At 41.4% G+C, this 27,887-nt stretch overlaps 1 protein-coding gene across 1 annotated transcript in view; it reads left to right on the top strand.

The window, feature by feature from the left end:
- Positions 1-27,887, top strand: part of DCC (DCC netrin 1 receptor) — a 1,677,934-nt gene that overhangs the window by 258,115 nt on the left and 1,391,932 nt on the right. The window contains exon 3 of the mRNA XM_029571056.1: positions 27,576-27,860. Coding sequence (XP_029426916.1) covers positions 27,576-27,860 — 285 coding nt within the window. The remainder of the gene's footprint in view (positions 1-27,575; positions 27,861-27,887) is intronic.

Below are 27,887 nucleotides of genomic sequence, written 5' to 3'. Positions count from 1 at the left end.
TTTTTTTAAGGCAATTTAGACACATACTTTGTAAAATGCAAAAATATGCACATGAGTGCAAACAGGGGAGGATTATGGGAAAATATCGGCCCAGGGGATTTTTATCAATACTGGTCCATGGGTATACAATTGCACAAGCAAAAAATGTATTCACAAACACACATTTCTTGGCCACTTAAGTATAACAAAATTGCTGAATAAAAGAAAAAGTATAGAAAGTTCATTTTAGGGACCATATAAGAGCCATTACCAACTCGTCCTTTCACAAGCTATGCCTTCTCTGACACCTTAAGCCCCTTCTTGAACACTCTGATTTCCTTCAATCCTTATTATCACCCACACAGTCTCCTGCCTCAAGATCACCCACACAGTCTCCTGCCTCAAGAATGCGTCCATTTCCGCAACTCAAAGGAACTGTTGTCCGACAAATTGCACTATTTTATTATTTGATTACTTTCATATACTCCAGATAAATCTGTAAATTTGCTTAATTTCATATACACTAGGTAAATTTTTGTACATAATTCCTATCCTATAAGCACCCTCTCCTCCCTTTGCCCTCCTCTCCCGTTTGAATTTGTTTAACTTAACTTTTAGAATTTGTTATAATCTGTTTTACTTATTTTTTCTCTAACAGCCTAGTTCTACTCTCCCTGTTATAATGTAACTTTTGTTTTATTTGCTCTGTTAACTGGTTCCCCCTAGTTTACTGTAAACCGGTACGATAAGACCTGGTCTTGAGCATCGGTATATTAAAAGAAAATAAATAAATAAATAAATAAATAAATAAATAAATTATTCTCTGGTATTGATTATTGACTCCCTCCTAACAGGTCTCCCATTATATGCTTTCCATCCATTGCAGAGTATTCAAAACGTGGCAGCATGACTTCTAACTGGCACTCCCATCCATGAACATTATACTCCTGTCCTCAAAACATTGCACTGGCTCCCTGTTGCATACCTTCTACAATACAAGCTCGCCATGATCATACACTCAACTATTTACAATGTACCCTCCCCCTGGATTTCTTTGATATTAAAAATCCACACTCCCTCATGGTCTCAAATTGGCAAAATGAATGCTATTAGATATTCCTTCTCCTAAGCTTACCCATCTTGATGAATCCAGAGAGCATGCTTACTTCTCCGTAGGTCCTGTCCTTTGGAACAGCTTACCAAAGGAAGTAAGATGCCTCCGGGAAAGAATTTTCTTTAAGAAAAGCACTAAAAACTTTCCTCTTCAGGAAAGCATTCCCAAACCTAACCAATAATGGATAGCCTTGGCGTCTCTCTCCTTCACCAAGTCCTTGAAAACCTTTTTGGCCCCACTACTAGCTGTTCTGTTTTTTGTTGAAGTTTTTTGATATGTTATTATTTGATAAGCTATGTTCCATTATTCAAGAGTTGTAATGTGTTTTTTGATTTTGTTCTTAACTATGTATGTTCATATTGTACCCCACCCTGAACATAGGAAGGGCGGGTAACAAATACTTTTAAAATAAATTAAATAAATAAATTTCAGTCAGCTCTTTCATGCAACAAGAAGCCTATCAGTTTGAGTACATTTTCTATTTTCAGTAGAAGAGCAGGCGGCAATACTAGAATGCAGTGTTCCATATTCACCAGCTGCTTGAGTTGATGGTTTAATCCCAGAATCAGAAAAAGCTGCTGAACTAGGACATTTCCCCTTACCACCCACCACACAACAATCAATATTCAAATGCTGATGTCACCTCAATAACAGAAACAATAATTCTCCCCATTTCTAGAAACATTGTATAATCGAAAATCCTGCAAAAAAAAACAAAAACCCCTGCCAGACTCAAACAGTAAGAGCCCTACTTATAAAAAGGCAAAACTGAAAATGTAACATCAGACCCTAAAACACCAATACTCCTCCAAATAAGAAAATAGAACAAGCCAGGCTGCTATAGATCCCTACACAGAATACCTCATCTTGGTCACACATGCAGAATGAAAATTGTCACCCATACTTCTTATGAGGTATGTGACAACCTCCTACCCCTCCACTGTACATATCCCACCTTTTGAGTTAATTATATGTTTTCTTAAACCAGCTACCCTCTCCTCTAACATCTCCCCCTTTACCTATCCACTCTTCTCTCTCCTTTTCTCTTCTCTTAACCTCTTTTATTTAATCAGATATTTGTTATAATGTATATTTTTTCTTCCAATTTCTCTTCCTCTTCTTCCCTATTGTTTTATGTAAACCAATGTGATATCCATACGAACTTCGGTATATAAAAGTGTTTAAATAAATAAATAAACATACTAATAAAAAGAATAAATATTTCAAAATAGCTGATATTTGAACATCCAATAATATAAAAAGTTCATTAAAATGTTTAAAAATTTACCAAACATAACAAAATATTTCAAAACAGCAGACATCACATACTACCCAATAATTAAAATTAATAGGGTTAAAAACAATCCTTTGCCATCCCTACCTGGGAACTTTTTGATTTCCAGTCACCCTGAAATTGTCATAGAATAGTAGGGGAGGAGGAAGGCAAACAAATTATCTTCTCTCAAGCACACATGTTGATTCTCTCAAACACAATCATACTGTACATGTTCACTCTCAATCTCTCTCACATATATACACACACACACACTAACACCTACTGGCTCTCTCCCCTCATACACAGACACACTAACACTAACTGGATCCCTCCCCCTCATACACAGACACACTCACTCACTGGCTCCCTTCCTCCCATATACATACACACACACTCATCGGCTCTTTTCTTCTCATATACATACACATTCTTTCACTTGCTCACTCCCCCTCATGCACACACTCATACATTCACTGGCTCTCTCACAGACCAGGCCTCCTTTTCTGCTACAGGTGCCAGAGGATCTATGGGGGCTTTGTATTAAACAACTGCTGGGAGGGGTGTGCCAGCTCCGATAGGCCTCTTCTTTTAACTGCGGGTGGGATTGACAGAGTCAGCGGCCCCGCAGGCCCTTTGTAGTTAAAAATCCTGTGGGAGAGGTCTGCCGGCTCCATCCCGCTAATCCTCCTCTTCAGCCCTGCTGGTTCCTTCTTTCTTCTGCAGTGGGTGGGAAGGCTTTTACCGGTGGCCCCATTTGGAATTTTCGTTGGTCGCTGGCAGGAGAGGTAGTGTCGGTAGCCCTTCTAGGTCTTTTTCTTGGCCGTGGGTGGGAAAACTTTGTGCTGATGGCCTTCTGGGCCTCTTGTATTAATTGTTTGCAGGCTGCAGGAGCCAGGGGATTTACAGGATCTCACTCTTAACTGGACAAACTGGGAACAATCAGGTAAAACCGGGAATGATATCAGTGCACGCCCTTTTAAAATCCCCCAATTTAGGCAGTAGAAGCAGGATTTTTGCACATATGCAATTGCCCACTTACAATTTGGCACACGTGTGCACGGCCTGGCTATTTTATAACATGCACGTGTATGTTATAAAATGGTGGTGTCCCTGAGTGCGGGCCGATGTATGCGTGTAAATGTGTGCATGCACACCAGTTTGATAGCAACTGTCCCTGCATGTGCTCATTTTTACATGTGGAACTCTTTTATAATTCATCTTTAAGTAAGGGGTGGGACAGGGAATTCTAGGGTGCAGCCACTTGTCCGGCTAAATTAGGCCTATATTTATCATTTTGCTATAAAATTTGTGAAAAAATAATGCCCATGATAAAAAACAGGCTTTTATTTCATTTTGGTATGAGAGAAAGAAAGAGAGAGAGAGAGTGCTCTTCATAAGGATCTGATCTCCTATAAGTAAACTATTTATACCACTGTAAGAGGGGCAGCTAGTAACTCAGGGTGAGGTTTTGATGGTGGGCTAGGTCTTGGGAGGCAGTTTTACATGCACAGTCAGAGGTACGAACAGCACAGTAGATATCAGTGAAGATTTTATGTGATTTGGAGTGATGAAAGGTAAACAGACTTGTACATTGTACTCTCGACCTAGCTTGATAGCAGATATGTAGAGAGTGCATCAAACTAGGTCGAGAGTACATTGTACAAATCTCATCTTTTTATACCTTTCATTACTCTCTATTAATTAAAATCTTGACTGATGGTAACTGTGCTGTACATACCTCTGATTGTGCATGTAATACTGCCCCCCCCCCCCCAAGTAGCAAACCACCATAACCTCACCACAAATTCAGAATGCCCTCTCTTACAGTGGTATAAAGTTGACTAATATGTGTGCCTCCCCAGAGGTGCTTGCTCTCTCTCTCTCTCTCTCTCCCCCCCCCCCCTCCCCCCTCCCCCTCCTTCTCCTTCTCTTGCTCTCTCCCTATTCATAACAGGATTTGCGATAAATATCACAAATCCAGGTTCGGCCATAATGCACAGCTATCACAGGCATAACCATTAGGAAAAAAAGGTGTAGTTATTTCCGATGTTAAATCCCATGATAGCATGTGATACATTATCATGCGCAGTGTTAAGCACCCCTCATTTTCATAAACTCCTCCCACGACTATATTTTTCAGCTTTGCATATGCATTATTTATCACGTGCGCAAGCTATGACTGCCAGAGGCAGTAACTCCCAGGGGCCAGTAACTCCTGTAATAAAGGTAGGGGGGGGATTTAGATAGGGCAGGGGGGTGGTTTAGATAGGGGAATGGAGGGGAAGGTGGGGGGAGGGAACGTGGAAAGCCATCGGGCCTCCCCTAGGGTTCAGCGCACGCAAGGTGCACCCCCTTGTGCACGCCGACCCCGGATTTTATAACATGCGCGCGGCAGCGCATGCATGTTATAAAATTGGGTGTACATTTGTGCGTGCCAGGTAGCGAGCACAAATGTACCCTGCGCGCATAAGATTAAAAATCTTCCCAGTGTATGTTATTTTCTGAAATGAATACAATAAATTTTTCAAAATTATATGGGAGAATTTGATTCATTTTGGATTTAATAAAACAAAACAAAAATGGCCATGTTTAGTTCAGAATGCAGATTCATTAAAAATGATAGCATATCCCTCCCTACTACCCACACAAATCTAAAATTACTCTCCCTGCTTACAAAACAGATGTGGAATTGTACCAAATACCTTTTGCCATTTTGCAAGGTATTAACTAGTGGCTGGCTTAAGCCTGACATATTGTAAACTAAATTCAAAAGTCCCTGCATGGAGTGGTGTATTAGCCCAACGTGCTACTTGCTTCCTTGTGTGTGACCTTAATGGCATCTGTAATAATAATACATTTCCCTGTGGACAATAATTCACTTACATTTCGCAAACTTCGCCAGCAACTTAGTACTGGATTTCAAGAACCAGAGTGAAAAATTAACACTGTCTTGCTGAAAAAAAATTATTCTTTCTACCTTGAAGGACTAATTATTCAGGTACTTAGGTATCAGATGCACATCAGGTCATCAGACCCATTGTAAATGTTCACACACTAAATCTGCAAGGAGCAGTTCTTCAAGGTATCCTATGAGTAATGGCAAATGGTATGTCAAGTTGTCAAGATCTGTCAGCAGCACAGTGATGATTTAGCACTCAGTGGAAATATCATTAATGACGGGTTCATTTGTAAGAAAAAAATATTATGCTCCAGATTTAGTTTACAAGTAATGAGATACATTTTTATCTTGCCTTGAATTTATTTTGGTGGAACAGTGAAAGGAGAAATATTCTCTCTTTAAGGAAGACTCTATGTTTGAGTCCTTTCATTTTTTTTTTCTTAAAACATGAAGTACCCTTTACAAGAATCACATTTTATTTTAAAGGCAATATTTTTTAAGAAGTTTCCTTCACTTTATCGGGCCTATGCTTCTAGAACAAAATAAATGTTCCCCATGATTAAACTACCTGGTGAATACTGTGCCAGTTTGATTCTCTCTGCTTGGGGAATATTTATTTATTTAATATATATTTCTATACCGGACTTCACGAATAGAATTCACATCAGGCCGGTTTACATAGAATATCAACAAATGAATGCTCAGTCTGAAAAGGTAAAGGAAGTTTCTACAGACGAAGTTACAGTGGCTATTTTCTAAGTCAACTTAATTAATAGCAGGTAATGGACTTCTCCACCAAGAGCTTATCCAATCCTTTTTTAAACACAGCTGTACTAACTGCACTAACCACATCCTCTGGCAATAAATTCCAGAGTTTAATTGTGCGTTGAGTAAAAAAGAACTTTCTCCGATTAGTTTTAAATGTGCCATATGCTAACCTCATGGAGTGCCCCCTATTCTTTCTATTATCCGAAAGAGTAAATAACCTATTCACATCTACCCGTTCTAGACCTCTCATGATTTTAAACACCTCTATCATATCCCCCCTCAGCCGTCTCTTCTCCAAGCTGAAAAGTCCTAACCTCTTTAGTCTTTCCTCATAGGGGAGTTGTTCCATTCCCCTTATCATTTTGGTCGCCCTTCTCTGTACCTTCTCCATCGCAATTATATCTTTTTTGAGATGTGGCGACCAGAATTGTACACAGTATTCAAGGTGGGGTCTCACCATGGAGCAATACAGAGGCATTATGACATTTTCCATTTTAATCATCATTCCCTTCCTAATAATTCCCAACATTCTGTTTGCTTTTTTGACTGCTGCAGCACACTGAACCGATGATTTCAATGTGTTATCCACTATGACGCTTAGATCTCCTTCTTGGGTTGTAGCACCTAATATGGAACCTAACATTGTGTAACTATAGCATGGGTTATTTTTCCCTATATGCATCACCTTGCACTTATCCACATTAAATTTCATCTCACAAGGTCTTCCTGCAATTTATCACAATCTGCTTGTGATTTAACTACTCTGAACAATTTTGTATCATCTGCAAATTTGATTACCTCACTCGTATTTTTTTCCAGATCATTTATAAATATATTGAAAAGTAAGGGTCCCAATACAGACCCTTTTCTGGGTCAAAGCATCAATCAGTCACCCCAGTCTTCTCCTGTCAAGGAACTTTCAATTTTACTGTTTATTGTACAAGTGCTTAGCTTCAGAAGTGGTAGTGTTTAGACTTTTCTAAAGTTTTCTGATTTTTAAAGCAAATTGATTGAAAACAAGCTTATTGTAATAGTCTCTGTCCTTAATAAGCTTGTTTTGGTCAGGCTTCTGGTATTAAATCTCCCTGAAATGAAATACACAATAGGCCTGAGGCAGACATCTTTATCAATTGAGAAGAACAATAAAGGAAACTCACAACTGGAAAAAGTGGAGGATGATTGGGCTAAAACGTGAATCACAAAACTGTGAAAATGTCCAGAAAACATGCTGCATGCTTCCAATTTCCTTGTGCAGTACTTTCTGCCTTGAGGCATTTGCATTCAAAGTCTGATATCTCTTAAGTGCACACCTTGCTTTCACCTAGACTTGGAAGAGACAGTTTTTGAAGAGTAACTAGCGAGTTAGCTGGCGAGGTCACCCGAAGTGAACCTTGCAGCACACATAGAGGTTAGAGAAGTGAATGGACTTTCACAAGGTGCTTACTTTTAACTGTGGAAAGCTGAAGTGTGTTAAGGCTGGGGTGTTAAATTATAAATGCAAGGTTGCATTTCTAGATATTTTTGTGCATTTTGCCCCCTCCCCTTTCCTCCTTACCAATAGCAGATGCAGAGTACATGGGCATCTCTGTGCATGTTAAGTAGACTTTCAAGTAAAATCTACCTGCACAGTTAGATTATAAGAATATAAGACTTTCCATATTGAATCAGACCAAAGGTCCATCAAGTCAGTGTCCTGTTTCCAACAGTGACCAAGTCAGGTGTCAAGTACCTGGCAGGATCCCAAGGGGAGGGCAGATTGCAAGCTTCTTATCCCAGGGATAAGCAGTGGATTTCTGCAACTCCTCCTTAATAGTGGTTAATGGACTTTTTCTCTGGGAACTTATCCAAACCTTTTTTAAAAGTTAATAGCTTTCTCTACATCCTCTGGCAATGAATTCCAGAGCTTATTTATGCATTGAGTAAAAAAATAATTTATCTTATTAGTTTTAAATGTGTCACATAGTAACTTCATTGTATGTCGCCTAGTCTTTGTACTCTTTAAAGCCTAAACAAGCAATTAACATTTACTTGTTCCACTCCATATATTTTACAGACCTCTATCATATCTCCTCTCAGCCACCTCTTCTCCATGCTAAAGACTCCTAACCTCCTTAGCCTTTCCTCTTAGGGAAATAGTTTCATCCCCTTTATCACTGTGGTTGACATTCTCTGTACCGTTTCTAGCTTTGCTTTATCTTTTTTGAGATGTGGAGACCAGAACTGCTAACAATACTCAAGATGAGATCGCAGCATGGAGTGACACAGAGGCATTATGTTATTCTCTGTTTTATTCTCCATTCCTTTCCTAATAATCCCTAGCATTCTATTTCTTTCTTGGCTGCTGCTGCACACTGAGCAGAAGATTTCAACATATTATTGTAAATGATGATGCCTGGATCCTTTTCCTGAATTGTGACTCCTAATGTCAAACCTTGCATTGTATAGCTATAATTTGGGTTACTCTTCCCCAAGTGCATCACTTTGTACTTGAATGTTGCGGTCCCGGTCGCAGCGCTGGCAACCGGGACCTTACCTCGTCTTCCGGGGCTTCGGGTCCGGGGTCCGCCAGCCGGTGCGCCGCGTCCGGGCGGGCCTGCAAGGCCTGTTTGGCGGCGTCTCCACGAGGGAGACGCCACCGAGTCTCTGAACATGGCCCCTCCCCTTCTAGGTGTGCGCACGCGCGAGGGGAGGCAATTTAAAGGGCTTTTCCCGCCGGACCGCGGGCCGCCCCTTTCGTGATATCAGACGCCGGCAGATATTTAAGGCCGGCATCTGCTCTCAATCAGGGCCTTGCAACAAGGTTACTTGAGTTCCTGTTGCTGGGTGCTGCGGACGTTGTCTGTGGGATCCTGTCTTCAGTTCCAGTTCCAGGTTTGAATCCTTGTCTTCAGTTCCAGTTCTGGGTTCAGACCTTGTCTTCAGTTCCAGTCCCAGGTTCAGATTTCCATCTCAGTTCCAGTTCTTCTCCTCCTGCTCCAGCTCCCGCCTTGGTTCCAGTCCCAGACCTTCCCGCTCATTCTGACTTGCTTTCCCGGTGCCGACTTCCGCCTGTCTCCGACTCTGATCGCCAGCCACCTGCCTTGACCTCGGACCGTCTCTTCAGATTGCTGCTCGCCTAAGTCCCAGTGGTCTGGGCTCCTCCCAGGGGAGCCTCGGACTTCCAAGGTGAAGTCATCTTCTCCGATCACCTAAGTCCTAGCAGCTCGGATCCTCAAGGGCTCCTTCCGGGGGGATCCGGGCTTCCAGGGCGAAGAGCTCCTGCTCGCTCAACCAGCATCCGCCTCCTGGCCTGTGTTCTCTCCACAGAGACTCCTTTACCCATCATCCTCTCTCTCCGTCAGGCCGGCTCAAGGGTCCACTGTTACTCACACAACACTTGTCTACATTAAATTTCATTTGCATTTCGCATATCCAGTCTCCCAGTTTTGCAATGTCCTCTTGCAATTTCTCACAATCTTCTTGTGATTTAGCAACTTTGAATAATTTTGTGTCATCAGAAAATGTGATCAATTCACTCATTGTTCCCTTTTCCAGGTTGTTTATAAATATATTAAAAAGCAGTGGTCCCAGAACAGATCCCTGGGAAATTCCACTCTTCACCTTTCTCCATTTGAAAAATGTACCATTTAGTCCTACTCTCTGTTTTCTATCTTTTAACCAGTTCATAATCCAAAATAAGACACTGCTTTATATCCCATGACTTTTTAATTTCCTAAGAAGTCTCTCATGAGGGACTTTGTCAAATGCTTTCTGGAAATCCAGATACACTATATCAACTGTCTCACCTTTATCCATATGCTTATTTACACCATAAAAAAATGTAGCAAATTTGTGAGGCAAAACTTCCCTTGGCTAAATCCATGTTGGCTTTGTCCCTTTAAACTATGTGTATCTTTATATTCAGCAGTTTTATTCCTTATGATAGTTTCTAACATTTTCCCTGGCACAGACTTCAGATTCGCTGGTCAGCAGTTTCCTAGATCAACCCTTGATCCCTTTTTAAAAACTGGTAGTTCTCCATTCTTCAAATAAGAACATAAGAACATAAGAAAATGCCATACTGGGTCAGACCAAAGGTCCATCAAGCCCAGCATCCTGTTTCCAACAGTGGCCAATCCAGGCCACAAGAACCTGGCAAGTACCCAAAAACTAAGTCTATTCCATGTTACCATTGCTAATGGCAGTGGCTATTCTCTAGGTGAACTTAATAGCAGGTAATGGACTTCTCCTCCAAGAACTTATCCAATCCTTTTTTAAACACAGCTATACTAACTGCACGAACCACATCCTCTGGCAACAAATTCCAGAGTTTAATTGTGTGTTGAGTAAAAAAGAACTTTCTCCGATTAGTTTTAAGTGTGCCCCATGCTAACTTCATGGAGTGCCCCCTAGTCTTTCTACTATCCAAAAGAGTAAATAACTGATTCACATCTACCCATTCTAGACCTCTCATGATTTTAAACACCTCTATCATATCCCCCTCAGTCGTCTCTTCTCCAAGCTGAAAAGTCCTAACCTCTTTAGTCTTTCCTCATAGGGGAGTTGTTCCATTCCCCTTATCATTTTGGTAGCCCTTCTCTGTACCTTCTCCATCGCAATTATATCTTTTTTGAGATGCGGCGACCAGAATTGTACACAGTATTCAAGGTGATGTCTCACCATGGAGCGATACAGAGGCATTATGACATTTTCCGTTTTATTCACTATTCCCTTTCTAATAATTCCCAACATTCTGTTTGCTTTTTTGACTGCTGCAGAATACTGAGCCGACGATTTCAATGTGTTATCCACTATGACACCTAGATCTCTTTCTTGGGTTGTAGCACCTAATATGGAGCCCAACATTGTGTAATTATAGCATGGGTTAATTTTCCCTATATGCATCACCTTGCACTTATCCACATTAAATTTCATCTGCCATTTGGATGCCCAATTTTCCAGTCTCACAAGGTCTTCCTGCAATTTATCACAATCTGCTTGTGATTTAACTACTCTGAACAATTTTGTGTCAACTGCAAATTTGATTAAGTCACTCGTCGTATTTCTTTCCAGATCATTTATAAATATATTGAAAAGTAAGGGTCCCAATACAGATCCCTCAGGCACTCCACTGTCCACTCCCTTCCACTGAGAAAATTGTCCATTTAATCCTACTCTCTGTTTCCTGTCTTTTAGCCAGTTTGCAATCCATGAAAGGACATCGCCATCTATCCCATGACTTTTTACTTTTCCTAGAAGCCTCTCATGAGGAACTTTGTCAAACGCCTTCTGAAAATCCAAGTATACTACATCTACTGGTTCACCTTTATCCACATGTTTATTAACTCCTTCAAAAAGGTGAAGCAGATTTGTGAGGCAAGACTTGCCCTGGGTAAAGCCATGCTGACTTTGTTCCTTTAAACCATGTCTTTCTATATGTTCTGTGATTTTGATGTTTAGAATACTTTCCACTATTTTTCCTGGCACTGAAGTCAGGCTAACCGATCTGTAGTTTCCCGGATCGCCCCTGGAGCTCTTTTTAAATATTGGGGTTACTATAGACAATTTTAATGATAGTTTACAAATTACTAATAGCAGGTCCACAATTTCATTTTTCAGTTCTTTCAGCACTCTCTGATGTATGCCATGTGGTCCAGGTAATTTGTTAGTCTTTAGTTTGTCAATTTGCCCTGTTACATCCTCCAGGTACAATAAGATTTGTTTCAGTTCTGCTGAATCATCATTTCCTCAATCTCGCTGCTATGGCTTTGTCATCCCTAAATGCCACTTTTACCCCTTTATCATCTAATGGTCCAATTGACTCTCTCACAGGCTTTTTACTTTGAATGTACCTGAAAAGGTTTTTTATTATGGGGTAGATTTTGAAACCGCGCGATTTGGCGTACTTTTGCTGGCGCATCAGGCGCAAGCAAAAGTACGCGGGATTTTAGTAGATACGCGCGTAGCCGCGCAAATCCTGGATCGGCGCGCGCAAGGCTATAAATTCCGTATAGCCGGCGGGCGCCGAGCCGCGCAGCCTACCCCCGTTCCCTCCGAGGCCGCTCCGAAATCGGAGGGAACGGCCCCCGACATGCCCCCCTCAGAAAACCCCGGGACTTACGCGAGTCCCGGGGCTCTGCGCGCGCTGGTAGGTCTATGTAAAATAGACTCACCGGCGCGCAGGGCCCTGCTCGCCTAAATCCGCCCGGATTTGGGTGGATTTAGGCGAGCAGGGCTCTTAAAATCCGCCCCTATGAGTTTTTGCTTTCACGGCAAGGTTCTTTTCAAATTCTCTCGTTGCCCTCTTTATCAATGCATTTTATCTAACTTGCCAGTGCTTATGCTATTTTCTGTTTTCTTCATTTGGATCACTTTTCTATCTCTTAAAAGATGCTCTTTTAGCTATTATTGTTTCTCTCACCTCTTCTGTTAACCATGCCAGTAGTTGCTTAGTCTTCCTTCCATCATTTCTAAGGCATGTAATACATCTAGTCTGGGCTTCCAAAATAGCATTTTAAAACAATTTCCAGGCCGGATGTTAATTCTTAACCTTTGCAGTTGCTCCTTTTATTTTTTATCTAACCCTTTTTCTCATTTTATTATAGTCATATTTTTGAAAGTTAAATGCTGTTGGTTGCAGTAAATTTAAGATTTCTCCCTACAGTTATTAAGTCAAATTTGATCATGTTGTGATCACTATTGCCAGGACGTTCCAACACTATTAGCTCTTGCAACAAATCCTGTGTTCCACTGAGGACCAGGTCTAAAATAGTTTCCCCTCTTGGTAGTTTTTGTACTAGCTGTGGCATTTGTGGACACTTAGGCTAAGGCAGGATTGGCACAACCTTGAAGAAGGACCCTGCAGTTTCCCATTGTTACTAGGTGGACCCAGACGAAGCAGAGGCCCAGCTGGAGCTTCAACTTTTCCAGCCCTCATTCCTCTTGGATTGAGCCTGGGTGCCTGGGTGGGCAGGTCTTAGATGGGGGTCTTCACTGAAGGCTGAAGAGGTCCTTGGATAGCAGGGTCATAGACAGGCAGGTCTATCCTGGAGCAAGCAGTGGTCAGTGGTCAGTGGCAGGCGGTGGTCAAGTAAAGTTCAAGGTCAGGCAGTGGTAGGTGGCAGGCAGTGATCAAACGTAATCCGAGGTCAGGTTGAGGTAAATCCGGGTATCTGTCTGAAGGGATAAAAAGGATTGATAGGAAGGTTGGGGCTGGCAAGGAGAAGCACAGAAGGCAAGGAACACTGAAGACCATGCATTACCTGAAGAAAAGATGATGAAGAGAAGGCTGGGCTGAAGACGAGACAGTGTAGCAACATGCTCTACCCAGGGACAGTGGGACCTATTGCTGAGGCATGTTGCTCCTGGAAAGCAACCCTTACTATAGGGAAATTTCACTGTTGTCATTTCTAGGGGAAGCGGGGACTTTCCCGCCACTGGCCTTTTAAATGTTGCAGCGTGGCATGCGTGCGCACCTGGGGAGGTACGGCATGCTGGAATCAGCAGCATCCTGCCGTGTGAAGGCCCAGCATCTTCTTGCCATGTCTGTAAGTGGTGTCCTTCTGCGTGAAGAAACATGGAGGCTTGAGGTAAAGGTGGTGGTTCACGGGATTAGCCCCAGACTGCTGATAGCTGTGACAGCTGCTCTATGAAGAGGACATTTATTTCATCTAGGAAATTTATCTCTAGCATATCTTGATGTGACATTCACCCAGTCAATACTGAGGTAAATGAAATTACCCATTAATACTGTGCTACTGTTAATGTTAGCTTCCCTAATTTCTTTTAGCATTTCTATGTCTGTTGTTCATTCTGGCCAGGTGAACGGTAATAAACTCCCACTTCTATTGTATTCTCTTAAGAGTTTAACAACTTGTCATACTGGGTCAGACCAAGGGTCTATAAAGCCTAACATCCTGTTTCAAACAGTGGCCAATCCAGGCCACAAGAACCTGGCAAGTATGCAAACATTAAATAGATCCCATGCAAATAATGCCGGTAATTAGAAGTGGCTATTTTCTAAATCAACTTGATTAATGGCAGTTTATCAACGTTGCCTCCAGGAACTTAGCCAAACATTTTTTAAACCCAGCTATGCTAACTGCCTTAACCACATCCACTGACAATGAATTCCAAAGCTTAATTTTGCATTGCATGAGAGAGATTTTTCTCTGATTTGTTTTAAATATGCTACTTTCAAACTTCATGGAGTGCCCCCTAGACCTTCTATTATCTGAAAGAGTTAGTAACCAATTCACATTTACCCATTCTAGTTCTCTCATAGTTTTATAGATCCCTATTATATTCTCCCTCAGCAGTCTTTTCTCCAAGCTGAGCTGCTTTAAACTCTAGACTTTCCTCACAGGGGAGCCATTCCATTCCTTTTATTATTTTGGTCACTCTTCTCTGTACCTTTCCAGTGCAACTATTTCTTTTTTGATATATAGAGACCAGAATTCTACACAGTAGGCAAGGTGCTGTCTCAGAGTTATAAAGAGAAATTATGACATTATCCATTTTATTCACCATTTGCTTCCTAATGATTCTTAATATTCTGTTTGGTTTTGTTTAGTGCTGTAGCACACTGATCCAACAATTTCAATGTATTGTGTGCACTATGAAGCCCAGATCTTTTTCTTGGGTGGTAACTCCTAATATGAAACTAACATCCTGTAACTACAGTATGGTTATTTTTCCCTAAATGGGTCATCTTGTACTTGCCCACAGTAAATTTCATCTGCCATTTGGATGCCCATTCTTCTAGTCTTGCATGGTCTTCCTGCAATTTATCACAATCCGCTTATGATTTAACTACTCTTAATAATTTTGTGTCATTTGTTAATTTGATCAACTCACTCATCATTCCCTTTTCCAGATCATTTATAAATACATTAAAAAGCACCGGTCCAAGTACAGATCCCTGGGGCATTCCTCTGATACCTTTCTCCACTGAGAAAAATGACCATTTAATCTTACTGTCTGGTGTTTTCTGTCTTTTAAAAAGTGTGCAGTCCATAAAAGTACGTTGCCACCTAAAGCATTACTTTTTAATTTCCTAAGATTCTCTCATGAGGGACTTTGTCAAATGCTTTCTGGAAATCTAGATACATTATATCGACTGGCTCAACTTTATCCACGTTTATTTATGCTATCCAAATTGTAGCAGATTGGTGAGGCAAGAATTCCCTTGGTTTTCGGAGCAGCCTTGAAGGGAACAGGGAAAGCCATCGGGGCTCCCCTCAGGCTCAGCGCGCGCAATGTGCACATGTGTGCACCCCCTTGCACGCGCCGACCCCGGATTTTATAACGTGCGCACGGCAGCGCGCGCATGTTATAAAATCGGGCGTAGATTTGTTCACGCCGGGTTGCGTGATCAAATCTACACCCGCGCATATGTTTTAACATCTGCCCCATAATGTTCACACAGATCTTTGCAAAGTATAAGACATTTTTCTCATAGAATATGAAATGAGATACATGACAGTTGCATTGCTTCAGCATGAAATTATAAAAGACAGGATCTGGTACCTCGAGTGGACAAAAAAAAGGTGAATGGGTGTTTGTGGCCAGGCCTGAGAGTGGATCATCAAAGATAACCCTTCCTCCCATATCTTTTTTTAGACCATGACAATTTTTTTTTTTTTTGCTAAGTATTTCCTGAATATCTGATTTTATGACAGTTGCTGGTTAGGGTTTTTTTTTTTTTTCTGATACTCCTCCTCCAGAGACCACAACATATTGGGGTAAACTTAGTCGTTATTAATTAAAGTTCTTTTAATAAAAAGGCTTATCATTTAGAAGACAAACCTTGGGGTGTGAAACCTGCTTAGCTGTTATAAATTCAGTAATTTAGTAATACTCAGTACATTCCCTGGGGGGAGCTAGTTTAAATACTTTGTTTCAAATTAAAGCCTGCAAGGTTACTTAACCATAAGGCATTTTTTTTTCTGTTCCAATCCCCACAATAAAATGAAAGGCATGGACTCCAGGGAATCCCAAGGAGTTATTACCTCTGCAGGTTTCATGAAATACAAACAATAGACAAAAAAAGAAAACTGGAAAAAGATCGAGTCTATAAACATCATGGATGATTTCTACAGCATCAGAAGAATGTATGGAAAAAATGATATTCAGGGTCATTATGTCCTTCCATTTCCTATTTATGTCATATGTTTGGTTTGTTTTCTTTTAGCACATCCTATCTTTTACAACACACATACTTTCCAATCATCCATGCACTTTTGGTCGCTTTAGTTTCCCCCATTGGTTTTCATGCATCAATTTACTGCAGTGTTTGGACAGCACATGCTCAAACACTTTAGCACATGTCAAATGCTTCAGTGTACACTAAAACAACACAAAGGATCAAACAGTATTTCATTAATCTTCTGTGCCATGTTAGCTGGAAAAGAACACAAATTGATATAACAAATATTGTTCACAGTTTCTTGTTGTTTTAAAAACAACAGATCTTTGTATAGCATGCTAGTACACTTTGCATGCGAGAGATTAGATAATAGCGAAGGGTGGGATTATAACATTCTGAGTGTGATTTTTCTGTAAACCAGCTAAGTGCAAGGTGCATGATACTTTTGTACCAAGAGAAACACAGATGATGGGGGAAAGCCGACAGTCACTCAGAAGCACATGGTTCAGTATGATGTATCTTTGAATGATACTAAGAGAACAAGGAAATTAGGGAATCTCAGTAGAGAGGCTGCAATAAATGCTAAATTGGACCAGGTGTCTTTAAGTAAAGTGCAGCCAGAGCAAAAAATTCCAGAATACTCCTGTCAATTGATAAGCAGGTTGTTAAGACTAAGAAAAAAATTTGAAATGTCTGTAAACAAATTCTAGAAGTCTAAAAAGTAAGATGGAGAGTTAGAGTATATAGCACTAGATGAAGAGATAGATAATTTATCATTGGCATCTCAAAGACTTGGTGGAAGGGGATAACCAATGGAACACTGTAATATCAAGGTACAAATTATATTGAAATGATAGGATGAGGTGGTATATTTTAAAGAGGCCTTTGAGACAAAATGCATTGTTGAATATTTATGCATAGAAATTCCTGATGAAAAGGTGAAATGGTAAAGGTTAAGGGGCAGATTTTTAATCCTACGCACACGGGGTACATTTGTGCGCTCTACCCGGCGTGCACAAATGTACACCCGATTTTATAATATGCGCGAGCTGCCGCGCGCATGTTATAAAATCCGGGGTCAGCGCATGCAAGGGGAGCTGATGGCGTGCCATTACCCGTCCCAGGGGCTGCTTCAGAGGCCTCTGCCACACCCCCGGAATGACCCCGGGTCGCCACGACCCCGACCCTGCCCACAGAATGACCCTGAATGCTGCGCTGCCCCCAACATGCCCCCCCAACACGCCCCCAAGCAAAGCCCTGGGACTTACGCTCGTGCCGTCGGCCTATGCAGCATAGGCGCGCCGGCGCACAAGTCCCCTGCGAGCGTAAATCCAGCTGGATTTATGCACGCAGGGCTTTTAAAATGTACCCCTTTATGTTTACATGTCATTGGTACAGAAATCTGTGTAGGGCATTGAATGAAACTTGCATATAACTATTTATGTGCAGCAGTATTTATGTGCAGCGGTAAAACATTCCGTTAGCGCGCACTAACATTTTAAAGTTGGCGCATGCTAACATTTTAAAGTTAGCGTGCGCACTAACTCCCGCTAGCGCAAGCTGACCCGAAACCCACATTTTTCTGAAATTTCGGAAAAATTGCTTTCGTTTTTTGGTTCTCCTGATCCAGGATGAATTTCCTTGAAAATGTCTAATTTGTGAAAAACGAATGCACATCCCTATTGACTACTAATAAGTTACAGGTCAGTTTTACAAATGTTTGATGACACAACCTGCCCTCAGCTCCCTGAGAGTTTAACTGAACCAAACAGGCCTGTTTCCCTATAGGACACAAACAGGTAAATTTTAAAATCCCTATGCACGCCAAAGCCTGGAGATATGCACAGAAGTCAGGTCGGCACACAGAGTGAGGATTTAAAAAGCACACCAGTATGTGTGTAACTCCCGGTACGTGCACAAACATTTTTTGCCTGAAAAGGGGTAGGGCATGGGCATTCCTGGATTTATGAATGAATCTTGCACATAACTATTTATGTGCAGAAGTGCACACCAGGGTCTCCTACCACGTAACCTTACTTCTGCTATGGGTGGTGTGTAGGTCATAAAACAAACCCTAGGCTAGTTAGTGGGGTTTTAAGGGTAAGGGTAAAAGGGAGGCTATTAACTATATGGGTTAGAAAGCCCAAATCCTTTACCTGGGCAAACTGGGAATGAACTGGCTAAACTGGTTAATGTGTCAGTGTGTGTGCCTCTTGAAATCCTCCCATTTATGCAGTAGAAGAGGCATTTGCATGCACTTGCATATGCCCATATAAAATTGTGTGCACATGTACGCACGCACAGCCAGTTTTATACCATGCATGCATATATGTGCTTATGTTATAAAATGGCTGCATTCTTTGGGGCGAGCCAGCTTATATGCATACATGTACTATTCCTCTGGATCTAGCCATAAGCCAACTTGTTGTCACTTTGGTTTGCTACCTTGAGATCATTAGTTGTGATCTCCACTGGTTCCTCTCATGCTTGGCACAAATCGGTATCTCAGTTCTCATCCTATCCCCTCTCCCCAACATTGCTTACTGCACCCTTGGCACTCTATTCAAAAGACAATTAATTCAAGAATACATATATTAATATACATATACATATATTAATGTACATAGTAAGACTGTTCATATAAACCCTTGTTATACCCTCTCCTACAGTTATTAATGTAAACCGTTTGACTACTCATGTAAACTTGTTATTCCTGTAAATCGGAGTGAAGGTCAGCGCTAAATTTCGGTATTTAAACACTTACAAATAAATAAATATATGGGAACCATCAGCTTTAGATAATTCTACTCCCTTCTGCCTCCTTTACATGTCATTCTTATTAGGTCAAATATATTATTTTAATTTAATTATAGAATTTATAAGCCACCTTTCCAAATAAATGTCCAATAGGGGGATTTATCATTTCATGATCAGTACAGTGGAATGATGGCCCATGAAAAAAAATGGGCAGGGGGGGCGATAGTGTGCTGCATTGCAGCGGTGCAGTTTCGCATGCCCCAGGGCGGCCACACCACACACTATCACCCCCATAGCACCACAAAGTGGTCATTTTGGAGATTTTGATTATTTGTAAAAAAAAATTTTGTTGTTTCCATAACTATGCGCATTGGGGTAGATTTTAAAAGGGAGTGCGTGGGCATACATGTATGCCCGATTTTATAACTTGCTCGCGCAGGTGCACGTAAGTTATAAAATCAGGTGTTGGCGCGCGCAAGGGGGTGCACAATTGTGCAGCTTGTGCACGCCGAGCCCGAGCCAAGCCGCACTGCCTTCCTCCGTTACCTCCGAGGCCAACTGACTGCCGGAGCACGATCCCAAGCACAGTGGCAAATAGCCGCTGCACCTGGAGCCTCTGGCCCCGCCCTGCCCCTGGAACATCCCGGACTGCCCCTGTTTGCAAGCCCCGAGACTTACATGCGTCCCAGGGCTTTTGAAAATAGGCCCGGCACGTGTAACCCTTTGAAAATCTGGCCCACTATTTTCAAACAACATACACTAGTCTAATCTTCAAAATGAATAAAATCACATTTTGGGGGGAATTTTTTGGATCTAACAAAACAATATAAAAATAGCCATTTTCATTTAAGATTATAATTTCTTTTAAAATGAATGTACATTGTTATTAAATATACATTGCCAATTACATGAAATATCATCAGACACATAAAATATAATACTATAGGTTCAAAAACTTGTGGAGATGCTTAGGAAGTCTCTCCAGAAAACATTGTCTAGATTCAGATCATGGTCCTAGTGCACCAGGTGAAATTGAAGAGTAGCCTGGGCCTTCAGATCACCAATTGTGCTGGACCAGTAGGAGGCTGTTATATTTTTACAGAGGTGGGTCAGTTGAAGTAAAAAATGATTTCAGCATGAGAAGGCTAGGAAATGTATTTATTCATTTGATTTCCCACCTTTTTTGACCCTCAAGGGATTTTCACTTTGTGTGGGTGAGCCGATATGAACGTATGACTCCTCCCTTCAGGATGCTAGTGATAATACACTATTTATCATTCTTAGAACAACCGTATTCTCTGAAATCTAAGCGCAAGTGGTTTACTCCTGCGTGGGCCTTGTACTCTTCTGGGACAAATTTATTGCAGACGCCCCCCTTAAGGGAGTATAGTCTCACACAAACCCAGGCTATAGCCTTCTGCACGGTGGCTCCAGGGCTGTGGAATGCCATTCCAGAGCAGTCGAGGCATGAGGCTGATTTAAGTGTGTTTAGACAGCAGTTGAAAACTTTATTATTTAGAGAGGTATATGGACAAGAGCTGGGCATGTCTGAATTGTTGGTATCATGTATTTTAAATATGTATTAGTTTCTTGTTAATGTTTTAACTAATGTTTACTTTATGTGTTTTATGAATGTATTCATGTAATCCGCACTGGACAGATATGTATCTTGGAAGTGGCAAAATAAGAGACTTTAACATAAATAAATAAATTAAAATGCATTTCATTTAAAATACATAGCAAAGCAAGCATACATATTGATGAAATAAAATCACATTCCTCGCCCGCCCCCTGTATCATCTCATTTGATGTCTAAGCCACTTGTTCTACCAAATAATTAGCTCTTCTGGAAGGAAATATAGAGTTTCTGATAGGCTGGTGATCAAGCCTATCAGGAACAAATCAGGCTTGTGTATGACATTTTCCCATTAAATTTTTTAACTTGGTGATGAAGCGTACACTGCAGTGGTGGTTGGAAGAAACATCTTCCTTTGATATCCTTACAGTGACAAACAAATGAGAAGCGAATGAGGCATAAAATGCATTCACTTCCAGGCTCACTTGTCTTTTTTTTCTTTTAATTGTGTTTGTGTAGTGCCCCTAGAGTACATACCATGTAAATAGATAAATCGCATGGTTAACAAGGTGCATACCGCAGAGGATTTATAAAATACGATCCAGCTCCAGCAAAAAATCAAGTGGCTTTCTCAAGCTTATACAATGAGGGGACTCAGAGCTGCCTTTCCATGTTTCACTGCTTTGCCATTCCAAAAACTCACATTAGTATAAATACATGGAGCAAAGGTATATGTTGTTAATAGTGTAAAATGCAGAAAGCACATTTCAGCTTCTTCCGCTCTTTGCCGCTCCGGCTTTGCTGCTTGACTGTGATGACAGCTAGCTTCACTCTCCAGTCACATCAGCTGTCCTTCCCCTCGATAGAGGTTGCTAGAATTTGGCATGAGTGGTGAGGGGTCAAAAAGATTCTGCTACCACATTTCAGCAAACGTCTCTACAATGTGCCTATGGCTGGATAGACAGATGCACCCTCAACAACAGGTGCTTTTGCTCCGCCAAAATGCCCCTAATAACAGGGAGGAAATTAGAGCACATATTAATTATTCATTCTTCATTAAAAAAAAAAAGACAATGGATTTTGTTTCCTGCTAAGAACTGTCTCCTGAAATAGAATAGAAAGTATAGAAATATAGTAATCAATTACGGGGCCAGCAGTGTATCTTATTGATTAAAGCACAGCACTGTGAAATCAAAGGACCCAGGTTTGATTTGTCTCCATCACTCACTGTATAACTTTTGGTAAATCTTTTTACCTCTCTTTTTGCAAGCCTTAATCTTCAAGCACTTGGCTAGGAATCCATTCATTCACATATGTAGTCAGTTCTCCTCCTTTACCGATGGAGTATTGTTCCCCACTAGTTCCAACTGCAGAAAGAAGATTTTCGAATTAAGTTAATCCACTAAAAAGGTGGCTAACGTTTTTACTCTATGTTCTTGGAAACTTCTGGATTACTCAGCAGTACAACAAGATCCAAATAATACTCTTCCTACCTTATCCTTCTCTGTGTAAGCAGGCTGACCCTAAATAAATTCCCTCTTTAAAATCTGGTCTCTGGTCAATGCAAGCCTCCAGTGAAGTCTGTTTGAACTGGTTCATTGCAGTAATACATTTCAACATATTTAAAGGTAAATTTTAAAAGAGTTGCATGCATAAAAAAAGAACATATGCACGCGCAAAGGGCCTGGATTAAAAAGCATTTAAGCGCTTAAAATCGGGTTTTACACATGCAAATGCATTTTACCCCTGTAAGTGGGTTTTTGAAAATTGCTACAATATATGCCGTGGGTTTTACATGTGTAATTGCACTTTACATGCATAAATAGAATTTGAAAATTGCTAAGACAGTATGTTAAATGTAGAGGTGTAACTCCTTTTAAAATTCACCTGAAATATCGCACATTCACGTGACTGCTATTTTAAAAACCTCAAACATAAATGTGCAAGTAGTGGTACATGAATAAAATTGGGCTGGGGCGGGCCAGGGGTGTTGCTGGGGCAGAGCCAACATTTATGTGCATAAGGTGCTGTTTTATAGCCTGCGAATGTAACATGCATAGGGCTGATACCTGCACATATTTACATGGTGTAAGTCAGAATAAAACTTCTTAAAGCCAAATACTGACTAGGTGAGGGGTCAGGCTGAAAAATGAAGGGGGAGGGGGGGTTTGATGACCTAGAGATAGACTGGAAAAACTGGTGGACTGGCTGGTAAAACAGGTAATTTCCTTCACGTCTAAAAGTCGACAAGCGTTAAGGAAAATGTGCAAGTTAAATTTCCTCCTGTAAGTGAGTAAAATTAGAAAAGTACTATCTTACTTAGGGCTGGATTTTCTAATGCCGCAAGGCATAGTGAATTTGGCGGTAATGGGGGGTGGGGGCGAAACGGGGGAGGCAGTCCTGCGATAGCCGGCAGTGATCGCACCTCCGCAGTGCGATCGCTGCCAGCGTCGCGCCAAATAATAGGGATGTGAATCGTTTTTCGACGATTAAAATTATCGTCCGATAATTTTAATATCGTCTTAAACCGTTATGGAACACAATACAATAGAGATTCTAACGATTTATCGTTATAAATCGTTAGAATCGTGAGCCGGCACACTAAAACCCCCTAAAACCCACCCCCGACCCTTTAAATTATATCTCCCACCCTCCCGAACCCCCCCCCAAATGACTTAAATAACCTGGGTGTCCAGCGGCGGTCCGGAACGGCAGCGGTCCGGAACGGGCTCCTGCTATTGAATCTTGTTGTCTTCAGCCGGCGCCATTTTCCAAAATGGCGCCGAAAAATGGCGGCGGCCATAGAACAACACGATTCCACGGCAGGAGGTCCTTCCGGACCCCCGCTGGACTTTTGGCAAGTCTTGTGGGGGTCAGGAGGCCCCCCCCAAGCTGGCCAAAAGTTCCTGGAGGTCCAGCGGGGGTCAGGGAGCGATTTCCCGCCGCGAATCGTTTTCCGTACGGAAAATGGCGCCGGCAGGAGATCGACTGCAGGAGGTCGTTCAGCGAGGGTTCCGGCGCCTCGCTGAACAACCTCCTGCAGTCGATCTCCTGCCGGCGCCATTTTCCGTACGGAAAACGATTTGCGGCGGGAAATCGCTCCCTGACCCCCGCTGGACCTCCAGGAACTTTTGGCCAGCTTGGGGGGGGCCTCCTGACCCCCACAAGACTTGCCAAAAGTCCAGCGGGGGTCCGGAAGGACCTCCTGCCGTGGAATCGTGTTGTTCTATGGCCGCCGCCATTTTTCGGCGCCATTTTGGAAAATGGCGCCGGCTGAAGACAACAAGATTCAATAGCAGGAGCCCGTTCCGGACCGCTGCCGTTCCGGACCGCCGCTGGACACCCAGGTTATTTAAGTCATTTGGGGGGGGTTCGGGAGGGTGGGAGATTTAATTTAAAGGGTCGGGGGTGGGTTTTAGGGGGTTTTAATGTGCCGGCTCACGATTTTACGATTTTTCACGATATTTTACCCCCCCAAACGGCAACAATACGATTCCCTCCCCCTCCCAGCCGAAATCGATCGTTAAGACGATCGAGGACACGATTCACATCTCTACCAAATAACTATACCATAAAAGGTGCAGTTATTCGGTGAGAAACTGGCAGCGAAAAAGAAGCGTCCCTTTCGCTGTTGGCGAAGTCTTCGCGGCGTCAGCCCCGGTGCCGCCCCGACTCCTCCTTCACGGTGGTGCTATTGGGTGCAAAAGCCGGCAGCAATAACACCGCAGTGGTGCGATCGCTGCTGGCTTTTGCAGGCCCGCCCCCCGCTTCGTCCCCCCCGTTCCCCCGTTACCGCAGGATTCACAAAGCTGTGCGGCAATAGAAAATCTAGCCCTAAGTAAAATGTTTTTTTATGTTACATGTTTTGTTTTATGCTTATTTTTAAGTTTTGTTTTAGTTATATGTGTTTATGAATGATGTTTAGTTATCCTCGCAGATCGATTGCTGGATGTTGTGGAATATAAATGTGTTACATAAATAAATAATGAGTAACAAATCACCGGGACTAGATGCATCTACCTCAGAGTTTTAATACACCAAAACAGGAAATTGTTTACCTGTTATAAGTAATCTATAACATTTCATTTAAAGCAGCCACGATTCCTGAAGACTCGAAGGTGACCAAGTTGTCGCCACTTTTTTAAAAAGGCTCCAGTGATGAGACTGCTGATTCTGACACCAGTGCCAGGCAAAATGGTAGAAGCTATTTTTAAAAACAAAATCACTGGCCATAAAAATAGACATGGTTAATGGAGAAGCGTCAATGTGATTTTAGCAAGGGGGAAGTCTTGTCGTACCAATCTTGTAGAATATCCTGAATGTGTAAATCAGTGCTTCCCAAACCTGACCTGGAGGACCCCCAGCCAGTCAAATTTTTAGGATATCCATAATGAATATGCATGAGATACAATTTGCAGGCAATACCTCCACAGCATGCAAATTGTATCACATGCATATTCATTGTGGATGTCCTGAAAACCTGTCTGGATGGAGGTCCTCCAGGAGAGGTTTGGGAGCCTCCAGTGTAAATAAATTTTTTAGATGAAGGTGATCCAGTTGATATAGTGTATTAGGACTTTCAGAAGGCATTTGACAAAGTCCTCCATTAGAGACTCCTCAGGAAATTAAAAAGTCATGGGATAGGAGGTAGTGTTCTATTGTGGATTGGTAACTGGTTGAAAGGCTGGAAACAGAAGTTAGGACTAAATGGAGTAAGGTCATTAATGGACTACCACAGGGATTTGTATTGGAATCACTGCTGTTTTACATATTCATAAATGATCTGGAAAAGGAATGACAAGTGAGGTGATCACATTTACAGATGACACAAAATTATTCAAAATTGTTAAAAACTGGAGGAATTCCAGAAGGACTTTTTCAGACTAGGAGACTGGGCAACTCAATTGCCGATGAAATTTAATGTGGAAACCTGCAAAGTGATGCACGTAGAGAAAAATAATCCTAACTACCTGTGCATAATGCTGGGTTCTGTATTTGGAGTCATTACCCAGGAAAAAGACCTTGGAGTCCTTGTCAATAATTTTTTGAAATCCTTTGCAGTGGTTAAAAAACATAAATAGAATTGAAGGAATGATCTATAAATAAATGGAGAATAAAACAGAAAATATCATATTGCCCCTGTGTAGAGCCATTATGCAACTGCACTGAGTATTGTGTACAGTTCTGGTCACTCCCATCTCAAGAAAGACATAGCAGAAATTGAAACAGTGCAGAGGGGGCTGACAAAAATGATAAAGGGGATGGAACATCTCTCCTATGATGAGAGGCTACCTAGGTTAGGAATCTTCATTTTGGAAAAGAGATCGCTGAGAGAGGCCTGACAGAAGTTTATAAAATCATGAGTGGGGTGAAATGGGTAAATAAAGGATGGTTATTTACCCTTTCAAATAATATTAATACTAGGAGAGATTCCATGAAACTAACAGCCAGCAGATTCAAAACAGATTGAGGAAAGTACTTTTTCACTCATTGCACTATCAAGCTGTGGAATCTGTTGCCAGAGGATGTGATCAAGGTGACTAGCCTAGTGGGGAAATGTCCATAAAGCATTATTAGCCAGGTAGAATAAAGAAAGCTATTGCTATCCCTGAGAGTGAATGACAGGCATTAGATCTACTTTATGGGATCTGCCAGGTTCTTGGTCATTTTTGGAGACGGGATGCTGGGCTTGATGGACCTTGGTCTTATGTCCAGTTGCCTGCAAGTTATATGTTTCTTTTGTATCGTTTTTTTTAACCAGTTATATATATAATGTAGCCAGTTAGGTTTAAAGTTATCCGGATAACTTTAGACCTGCTCGAAGCCATGATCAGACTTATGCAGCTAAACCTTGTCAGATAGCACTGATATTCAGTACTACCTGGCTAAGTTTAAAACCCATCCCTGAAATGCCCCTGCACTGCCTCTTTTTTATGCAGCTATGTTTTACCCAGGAAATGACTTATCCAGTCAGCAAGTGAAGATATTTAATCCCTTGTTTTATCTTCCTAAGTCCCAAACTTAGCCATACAAATCCTTTCAACTATGGATCGCAGAGAATATCTTGCCAGAGAAGGATTGCAGGGCTCATCAGGTCTGTCTGTTTTATTTCGTGATACAATGCAAAGACCAAGAGCGAGCAGCTCTAGTCCTTGAGTCAGGCTTTCAAAAAAATCCACACTGAACATGCATGGGATGCGTTTTTATGTACTGACTCCACTGCGTACATGCGCATCTTATGCATGTTTACTGTGGATATCCTGAAATCTTAATCAATGTGTGGCACTCAAGGCCTGGAGTTGCCTCCCCACTATGCCCTAGTCCATTAGTTGAGCTCAGGTTTTCTTTCACTTTTTTTGCAGCTAAGGAAATCCTATTCTTGCTCATTATTTATTAAATTCTGTTACTGTTTTTTGCCTTAAGTTGAATTAGCAACTCTGCTGTCACAAAAGCTGAAATGTACTTATCTAAACATCAGAAGTTAGGATATAAGTACTATGTTGGTGTATCTTGCTTTCTTGCCTTATTCAAAGCCAGTCTAAAAACCTACCTTTTTCAGGCTTCTTTTAAATCTTAACCCCTGATTATCCTGCTTACAGCCTTACTGATTTTAAATATTTTCTTAATAAACAAAATTCCAAAAATCTCTTTTGCTCTGTATGTTTGTCTTGATTACACTGTAAGCTCTATTGAGCAGGGACTATCTCTTATGTGTTTTTGTACAGCACTGCCTATGTCAAGAAGCATTATAGAAATAATAAGTAATAGTAGTAATAGTAGTAGTATGTTAGCCTACCAAAAATATAGAAGAAAATTAGCAAAATAGTTGTGTAGCAGTAATAGCAAAGCACCTTTAAAAGAAAAAGAAATGATGAAAGATTAAAGTTTTCAGGACTATATTGCTTGACAGAATGACCCTAGTGGTCCAGAAAGTTTGCATCTTTAAACACCTTTTAGTTGTCTAAGGGCATCAGCATAAGACAGCTTTTTGGTGGTTTTATTTTTACTTCTTTTATATTTGAAACATCAGACATTTGGACTGGGTGATTAATTAAATGGTTTTCTCTCTTTGACTTTCAGGACCCTTGAGGTTTCTTTCTCAGACAGAATCTGTTACAGCCTTCCTAGGAGACACAGCTTTGCTAAAGTGTGAAGTAGTTGGAGAGCCCATGCCTACCATACACTGGCAGAAGAATCAGGAGGACTTGATACTAAGCCCCAGTGACACACGACGGGTTGTCTTACCCTCTGGATCTTTACAAATCAGCAGGCTTCAAGCTGGAGACAGTGGAAGCTATAGATGCCTGGCAAAAAATCCTGGTAGTTCCAGAATTGGAAACGAAGCTGAGGTCCGAATTTTATCAGGTGAGTCTTTGTTTTTTGTTTTGTTTT

Source organism: Rhinatrema bivittatum, chromosome 1 (assembly GCF_901001135.1).
Source record: "Rhinatrema bivittatum chromosome 1, aRhiBiv1.1, whole genome shotgun sequence".
Lineage (NCBI taxonomy): Eukaryota > Metazoa > Chordata > Amphibia > Gymnophiona > Rhinatrematidae > Rhinatrema > Rhinatrema bivittatum.
Note: the sequence above shows the minus strand (reverse complement) of the source record. Positions and strands in the feature narration are given on the sequence as shown.